At 35.0% G+C, this 9,701-nt stretch overlaps 1 protein-coding gene across 2 annotated transcripts in view; it reads left to right on the top strand.

Annotated features, from left to right (window-relative positions):
• Window positions 1–9,701, top strand: part of msh3 (mutS homolog 3 (E. coli)) — a 72,874-nt gene that overhangs the window by 22,750 nt on the left and 40,423 nt on the right. For both annotated transcript variants that reach the window (XM_016527956.1, XM_016527955.1), the window contains exons 9-13: window positions 1,244–1,374; window positions 3,642–3,750; window positions 4,659–4,743; window positions 6,025–6,134; window positions 7,975–8,107. In XM_016527956.1, coding sequence (XP_016383442.1) covers window positions 1,244–1,374; window positions 3,642–3,750; window positions 4,659–4,743; window positions 6,025–6,134; window positions 7,975–8,107 — 568 coding nt within the window. The remainder of the gene's footprint in view (window positions 1–1,243; window positions 1,375–3,641; window positions 3,751–4,658; window positions 4,744–6,024; window positions 6,135–7,974; window positions 8,108–9,701) is intronic.

Raw genomic sequence — 9,701 nt, 5'->3', positions numbered from 1 at the left:
ACACACACACACATACACACACATACACACACACACACACACACACACACACACACACACACACACACACACACATATACACATCCACACATCCACACACACACATATACATATACACACACATACACACACACATACATATACATACACACATACACATAAACATACACACATAAACACATACACACACATATATATACATATATATACATATATATATTTGTTCAGGTTGTGTGCGTTCGCTCGAACTGATTTGCTGAAATCAAAAGATTTTGATTTAAGATTGAAGATTTAGTCGCATATGCGAGTGATTTACTCGCAATGTAGAGGGTTGTTTGAAGACATTTGTAATGTTACAAGATATTTTTTTTACAAAAAAGCTTTTCTTTTGAACTTTTCTGTTCATTAAAGAATCCCCAAAAAATGTGTCATGGTTCTGCAAAAATATTAAGCAGCACAACTGTTTTTACACTCATAATAATTAGAGATGTTTCTTGAGCAGCAAATTAGCATATTAGAATAATTTCTAAATGACCATGTTACACTATAGACTGGAGTAATGACAGCTGAAAAATATATTTATATTAAAATATAGTTATATAAGCCATGGTGCGCATAAGAGAGATGTCTTTCAAAAACATTTAACAATCTTGTGAATGATAGTTTACATTGTTTTTATGTATCCATAAGGACAATAAATAATTGCACAACACAAATATTTAAGTCAAATAATATATAATATTTTTTAATATACAATGAGATTTTTTTTTGCATTAAGATGATAAGAATTGGGGTGAAAATTGGCTTATCCATTTAATTAGCTTTCTAAAAACCTTATTTTGTTTAGGCAAAATTTAATTTACATTTTCATCACACTGTTTATCAGCATGTAAGATCCATGGAAATCAAACCCATGATCATTGATAACTCTATTCTACTATAGTGAGCTTAGGGACCTGTACAGGAAAACTTTTTAATTTCTTATTTTTTTCCTTTTTATGCGAGATTCACCCTTTTGCACGAACACTTTATGATCTATGATCATCTATAAAAAAAGATTTTCGATAAAATTGACATTTTTGTGTCAATGTAAACAGTAATTTTACTTTTTTTTTTTTGAAGTGTAATATGGTATACAGAATATACAAAGTATGCAAGAACATTTTCCCGTTTCTCCTAGAGGTTTTACCTGGTGCAGTTTCCTGTTGTCCTGTGTAAACCTACTGTTTGTCTCCTCTTTCAGTGTCCAAGCAGATGACCGAATTCGCATTGAGAAACGAGAAAGCTCCATGTTTGAATATCCAGCTGCAATGAGAATTATCAGAGATTTCTACAGAGACACCCCTCATCCAGCTGTGGGAAACCAGGAAAAGGGTAAATGGCTTTATCTTTGTCTCCTGTCTGTTTTTTTATGTCTGACCTCCAGTCATGATGAATCATCGGCTGGTCTTTAGGATAGAGATGTCTGCCCAAACTGATGTGAGGTCAGTGTGTTTAATTGAAAAATCATTCCCTGTAGGCAGAAGGGTGGCAGATCAATGTCTGCTGTCCTTTAGGCTGGACATGTGTAGGACAAAGGGTGATGGCTTTCCCTGGCAAGACGGGGGCTAAATCACCTTTTTGTCTTGTTCGGGACCCATTAATTGCACACAACAGACTCCCTCACCATCACTGAAAGCATCTCTGATGCTCCTTGCTTTGTATCTCAGATGCAGCTTGATGTCAGGTACATTGAAAAATGTCTTTAGTCTAATTATTGTCCCCAAACACCTTCTGTCATGTTTATTGAAAATAGGGATGTCAGAAGCACCGGCGCTTCAATACCAAGTAGATTTTAAAATTAAAACAATGTAACAGTCCAGTTTTTTCTACAGTATTTGTGGCAAAAACCAGCATGATCATGAACACAAAGTTAAACCTGAATGGGGAAAATTGTGTAGGTAATTTATAATTTAAAGGGGTCATATGATGTGATTTCAATTTTTCCTTTCTCTTTGGAGTGTTACAAGCTCTTGGTGCATAAAGAAGATCTGTAAAGTTGCAAAGACTAAAGTCTCAAATCCAAAGAGATATTCTTTATAAAAGTTGAGCGTCAACCACGCCTACCTAAAACGACTCGTTAACACGCCCCCACATGTCTACGTCCCGATGTGGGAAGATTTGCATAACGCTGCCCAAATGTTATGGTAAATATGGTAAGGAGCGTAACATTTCCGTCACACGCTTGAGGTATTCGGCCAATCACAACGCACTGGATAGCTGGCCAATCAGAGCACACCTCGCTTTTCAGACCGATGAGCTTTGTAAAAATCGACACGTTTCAGAAAGGCGGGGCATAGAGGAGAAACAATAATGTACAGTATGTGGAAAATAATGTGTTTTTTTTAACCTTAAACAGCATAAACACATTTCATTACACCAAATACAGGAAATTATGATCCGCACTCACGAGAACATTCTTCTTTTTTCTTTTATTTTACATTCATTACTGATGGGAAAAGACACAAACGTTTCGGCTCAAAGCCTTCCTCAGTGTGTAAAGCAATTCAATCCAAATTCAATCCCATTACACCAAATACACAAACATTTTTTCTTTTTAGCAACGTCATATGACCCCTTTACTTCAAGCTAATTACAAAGCATTGAATTTATGTTAATATTTATATCTGATTGATTTCAGTAGTTCTGTTTCACATTTGGTGAATTTTGCATTTTATTTTCATTTTCTTAATATTTACTTTAACACTTGAAACTGCTATTAGATAACTGAAAACAATCCAAGCATTGTTTGCCTAATTATTTAATTACGGACTGTTAACTTGAATAATTACTTGGGAAAGAATATCAGCAACATTTGCTTAATTAAGAAATAATTTAAGACTACATGCTTTTATTTTATTTTAATTAGTTAGTATTTTTATTGACATTTATTTTTTAAGTGATTTCAAAAACATTAGATTTTGATATGATGTCAAAATCCGGCATATAGAAAGAATGACGAATTTCCATGGTTTATATAGATTGCTTAAATATCGGTATTGTGACAACCTTACACAGAGCGCTCAGTAAATCTTTTGTTTGCAGATTTGTTCTATGTAGAAAATCTAGAAATCTTGACAGTGACAGTGACACCACAGTTTAAAGGATTTATTTAAGTCTCTTATGCTCAACAAGGCTGAATTTACTTGATTTAAAATACATTTAAAACTAATTTTCACACATTTTACAATTAATATTTGTGAAATATTATTACAATTTATTCCTGTGATGGAAAGTATACAGAAATTCAGAAATCTTGTTAGTATGCTGATTGGGTTTTTAGGAAACATTTATTACACTCAATGTTGAAAACAGTTGCTGCTTAATAGTTTTGTTTTCGGGATTATTTGATCAATAGAAAGAACAGAAAAAAAACATAATTTGTTTGAAATAGAAATCTAATAATCTAACTTAGAAATCTAATAATCTAATGTAGTGTATACAGAAAGGCAGAAACTGTAAAAACATCTTTTTTAAGACGCGTGAACTGACGCCGACTCAGTCTGTCCAATTGCACATTTATGCTAAAAGCACAAAACATTAGTCCGTACAATTAAATAATATAGTATGTTTTTACACATTTTTTTTTTCTTTCGAAATAGGTTCCTACTCCCTCTGTATGGGTCTGGAGAGCCCCATCATCTGCTGTCTTGGTCCTGTGATCCAGTATCTGACTGAGTTTAAGCTAGAGAAGATTTTACTATGTTCCAGGTACAGTTTAGCCAAAAATGAAAATTCTGTCATCATTTATCACCCTCATGTTGCTCCAAGCCCATATGACTTTCTTTATTCCGCGGAATGCTAAATGATTAAGTAGTTTAGCACAATGTTCCGGCTGCTCTTTTCCATACAATGAAAGTAAATGGGGACTAGGGCTGAGAACATGTAAATTTGATGACAGAAAAAAGGGCAAATTGTAATTTTTGTGTAAATCCTTTTTCTGCTTTTCCCTGTGGTTTCTGTTTCTGTTAGTTTGGATTTGTGCTTTGACAGTGCTTATTGTGTGGTAAAAATGAATATTTGAATAATAATATAGCAAACTCAACAGAGTGTTAACTATGTGTTCACTGTGTATTTCCTGAATGAGTCAGTGTCTGCTACACCTACACTTTCCTCTCTCGTTGGCTTTTGCTTTAAACACATTGATGAATCCAGTGGCATGGCGTGAACCTATTAGGAGACAAACTCTGTTATTTTTCCTCCTCACCTAAAGTAGACACATCTCACACCTACTTCCATCAGGCACATAGGTATTAACAAGGGCCTTCGTTTATCCAAGTATAGCGTAGCAGCGGGAAACAGAGCCAAATCTGAATCATGATGCTAGCAGAGTGTCACCCCTGATGTGTGAATGTTCAGAAACGTCCTGTAATTACAGACTGATTAAGCACGTTCTTTAAAGAAAAATAAGAGGCGTTGACCTCGCGGACTTTCTGAAAGGGCCTTAATTAACATGCATCATTAGCTGAAATAGGGCCTTGCTACCTAATAGTTTGTCATGACTGTGTATTGTTGCTAGTCTGACTTTTTCAAAGATGTGAAAAAGTGTAAAAATGTATTTATGAAGCCGGAGTTGTTTATGTGGAAAGCACATTTTGGTTGTGTTGTGATGTTTGCAGCTCGTTCAAGCGGCTGTCGAGTGATGCTGACTATATGCAGCTCAGTGCTGCTACCATGAAGAACCTGGAGATCCTGTGCAACCAGGTCAGTCAAGCTGAGGAAAACATGGGTGATTGAATAATTTACACAAGCAGTCGTACTGTTTACACCTAGTACTAACATCCATCTTGGGTGATCTGATGATCACTTGTGCTCAGCCATTAAACATTGCTATTTACATAATATGTGTCTTGTAATATGTGTGTGATTGGATTTTGTTAAGGGGAGTGTCTACTTATGACTATGTGCATCAGTGTTCTGTGAAGTCTTGTTTCTGTACAAAAATTCAAGAAAACATTATGTTGGTAAATAAGAAATACATTTCAGTTTCTGCATTTTAGATGCTAATTAAAATTAATTTTGATAAACAGTACATTTGTGTAAACGTGCGTCATGTGACTGTCAGATGTTCTTCCACTGAAGCTCAAGATGCTGATCATCTCCAGCAGCCACTAAAGCAAAAGGGGGAAAAAAATCATTTTTTTATTTAATCTTTTCACTCAAATTATATTATGCTGAAAAATATAAATAAAAAAGTAAATTACAAGCATTTCTTACTAGTGGTCTCAGATTAAGAAGTCGTTGAACTTAATTAAAAATATTAAGTATATATGTAGCCAAATGGCTGAAACTCAGATTTTCAATTTTACAGTAGATCAAGCTAAATGATTATAACTGTGACAAATAAAACAGTGTAAGATCAGTGTAAGATCAGTAAAAATTGGATTAAAAAAATAGTATTAAATATTGCTGCAACAATGACTATGGGCCTTCTGTGAGGTTCAAACCTATATGACCTTTCAACGACTTGCTAATTTTTTTAGTGAGTTGAATGTCAGTATTAGGCAAAAATTACTAGGCAAGGCATATTTGGAGAACAAAATATCCATTTGACAGTTTTTGTCAGACGTGGACTGAAGGAAATCCAACTCAATTTCTGTGAAGATCAGATCAAATTTGTTGGAGGATTATTACCAAAATCTTTTTTGCAGTAAAAAGTACATTTCTCTTGCTTATGTAGAAATGCATTATCCGTTACAATGAACATCACATTTAAATAAAAATCCTGTTTAAGAAATGTAACTTTACATTATGATATTAAGACTTAGTTAATTTTACCTCTCAGCTTCACTTTAAAACTGTCTTTTTATGTAGTATTAGGGTGTAAATATAACAACATAATATAATTATGCAATTTTTCTCTGCCTTGTGTCACAGGCTGCCTGGATAATAACATGGGTGTTTGTGTTTTGTTAACCAAGTGATTTATCTATTATCTAGGATGTTGGTTTGATTTCATAATGACTTCTTTTTCATGGCTGTCAGACCACAGGTTCAGTAAAAGGCAGTCTGCTGTGGGTTCTGGATCACACTCAAACTCCATTTGGGAAGAGACTGTTAAGAAAGTGGGTGAGCCAGCCGCTGAAGTCTGTGATGTGAGTCAATATTTAATTTTATTATTCAGTAATCACAGTGATTTGAATGCTAGTATGGAAGATGCAGAGTGTAATATTGAATAGACGTGGCATGCCCAGATCTTCACTACACCACTACAGATAATATTGAGCTCTAAACTCTGAGCCTTGGTTAATCCTAGTCCTAGAATATTTTGAAAACAGAGGAACTCTGCCAGCCCTCTTTTCAGCCAGTGGTGGGATTAGAATTCCGTTCTGGCTCGTTTCAAAAACCTCCCATGGATTATGGGAAAACGCTACTGCATATAAGAATGGATAACCTGCCATAAATGCAAGTTTTTAATCTGAGGTTTCTTCTTTTTGGTTATTACTCAAATTAAATATTTATGTTTTATCTCCCAAAAATTAAATTGGCAAGGCACTGTCTATCTGATGCCATCTTTATACACCTTTTAAAGGTTGTGGGGGATTGTTTAGATCTGTGTGTGATGTAATGCATGCCTACAAAGAATCCGATTATGTTTGTGGAGAAAAATAAATATTTGATTCCATAACAATTTAATCTTAAATCCACGTATTTTCCTGCCAAACCTCTTAACAGACATGTTGGGGAGCATTTTTAAATTGAGACTATCATGCCATTGAATGTGAATTTCCATGGAAATGCTGGCGTGTTGTCTGTGGAAGGACTGGGCAATGCACTTAGATTAAGAAATTATCTTAAACTCTTTACCAACCTCATAAGTACCATTCAAAAGTTTGCAGTCATTAGGTTTTTGAAATAAATTATTTTTATTCAGCAAAAATGCAATAAAATTATCCAAAGTGATAGTAAAGGCAATAACGGTACAAATAATTTCCATTTCAAATAAATGCTGTTCTTTTCAACTATCTATTTATCAAAAAAAAATCCTGAAAGAAAATTCTACTTTTTTTCCCACAAAAGTATTAAGCTGTTGTCAACATAGATAATAAAAAGACATGTTTCCTGAGCATCAAATTAGTATATTAGAATGATTTCTGAAGGGTCATGTGACCCTGAAGACTGGAGTAATGACTGCTGAAAATTCAGATAAATGGCAATTTAAAATATTTTAAAATAGAAAACCGTTATTTTAAACTGTATTAATATTTCCTAATATTAGTTTTTACTGTATTTTTGATAAAATATATGCACCCTTGTTTAAAAAATATAAAAATATATTTTGAACTGCATTGCACATAAAGCCACTTCTCAAAAGATGCAGCAAGATATCGGTTAAAATTATATTTACTTACAGTACTAACTGATTAAAAAACAAGGCATTCCCAAAACTGTGCGCTGGACTTCGGTGGTATCAAAAGGCATTTTCTGCTGCAAAACAAAAATTACTTTCTTTTCCAAACATTGTTTAAAATGCCTTTTGATACCACTGAAGTCCAGCGCACACTTTTGGTCATAAACTTATCAACACAGTCTTTTTGTTTTAATATATGCTTTTATGAAGTAAAATGAAGTAATGAAGTAATCTGGCTATTCTCTCGGGGAAAAAAATACCTGTCAAGTTTAATAACCATTTTATAATTTATATCCTTTATTAAAAGAAAGTGTTTCTTTAAGTACTTTGGTGTAGTAACTCAGAAATGTCTTTATTTTGTGTACTGAATCACATCTGTATTATACAGCGGGAAAACACAATGCGATCTGCTGATAGTTACGATCCTGCTTCACTTAGGTGTGCTGTTTGATACAGGCCTTATTTAGTTCCAGTGGTTTATCTGGTTTGTGTACATTGTGTACAAATTCCTACAGTCCCTACTGATTTGCTTGCTTCTGTTTATACTATTTTTCAAATCCTCTCTCTCTCTCTCTCTCTCTCAGTGATATCCAAGCTCGACAGGAGGCAGTAGCAGAAATTTTGTGTTCTGAGTCCAGTGTCCTTCCCTCTCTCCAGTCTTTGCTAACTCGTCTACCTGACCTCGAGAGAGGACTTGGCAGTATCTACCACAAAAAAGTAATGCCTGTTTTACCTAAACAATCACTATCTGTTTGAAACAATTCTTACTGCACAGATCCACCAGGAATCCATGCCTTTTCATTTGCAATTCAAAATGAGTTTGAATTAGAGTGAACAACAATATATTTTAGACCATAGGGGCCATGGCAGCACTAAAAGTGTCTGTCATGTTCTGTCTGAAAATGAAAACCTCTCAAGACCAGAATTTATTTTAGCTGATGGAAAGTTCTATATTTTCCCTGCTTTTTTCATTCCATTTGTTTCTGGAATCAGGCAGGAGGTTGAAGGGAAGGTGCTTAATGGCGTGTTTCTGTTGAATGGCTCTATTAGCATAATGACAAGAGTGGGAGCAGGAATGGGAATGATTATTGTTTTGTAGAGACAGAAGGTCCTCATTAACCCCGCCTCACCTGCCTGTTTCTGTCATCTCATTGTCCTTCATTTTTATAAACGCACATTCATAAAAAAAATAAAAAAAAATTTAGAATTTATAAAACAAAACGTGTTAAAGGGGTCCTATTATGCTCTTTTACAATGTCTTGAATTTGTTTTGAGGGTGTACTAGAACATGCTCTCATGCTTGGTGGTTCGAAAAACGCATTATTTTTTACATAATTTACATTATTACAATACCTTTCTCCCCAGTCTGGCACAAACGGCTCGATTAGTTCCGGGTTTGATGAAGGCCCGCCTTCCGAAAAACGAAATGTGATGTGATTGGTTAGCTGTCCCAGTGCGTTGTGATTGGCGAACAGCTTAGACGGTGTTTCAGTACTGCCCCGCCCCTTGCCAAAGCAGCAAGTTTAGTTAAGGATGGCGTCAATATTGCCATATCAATTTGAGCCGGATTCAGACCCAGAGAATATTGAACAAGAGGATCGCGCAGAACCTTTGCACGCACGGATATTGCAAGACATATTAGAGTGGTAACGTTATTGTTGTTGTTGTTTTTTTTGGCTAAATCACGTTTTAGATAGGATGTCATCAACCGCTTAAAAATAACTGCATTTACTATGTACAGATGAGTGCATATGTATTATTTTTATTGTTATTTAATTCTAACATTATAACATGAATTGCAGTGAAACTGTTATACAGCTGAATTTATTTATACCATAGTCCAGTGTTTCCCAGGCGGCATATATATGCAAACTCATTCTCTGCCAGCAGGAGGCGCTGTTGGAGTGGTAGAGATCAAGGTTTCCCCGGTAACGGCTGTATACAAAGCAGCGCTCCGCTCAAAAAAACACTGCTTTATCAGACATCACATGCAAGATTAAATGAAATCGGTTTCCTTCAGAAATACAGTGATATAAAAACACCCGCACTCAATGTATGGGAAACACTGTAGTCTCATAATTGAAGTGTAAATTCTGCAGATTACATCATTGTCCAGTATTGTACTGTCAGCAATTTATTATAAAAACGTTTTCATAATTGTAACATACATATTTACATACATAATTACTCCGGTGCATGTGTAATAACTTGCGAAAACTTGAGGCTACAGCAGCACATCTTCTTCGTCGTCGTCTTGTCTGATGCACTCAACCAAGAGTTCTAACCACGACCTCCCCCCTCCCCTCCCCAA

The sequence above is a fragment of the Sinocyclocheilus rhinocerous genome, unplaced genomic scaffold (assembly GCF_001515625.1).
Source record: "Sinocyclocheilus rhinocerous isolate Xijiao unplaced genomic scaffold, SAMN03320098_v1.1 scaffold62, whole genome shotgun sequence".
Taxonomy (NCBI): Eukaryota; Metazoa; Chordata; class Actinopteri; order Cypriniformes; family Cyprinidae; genus Sinocyclocheilus; species Sinocyclocheilus rhinocerous.
This window is presented reverse-complemented; position numbering and strand designations above follow the sequence as displayed.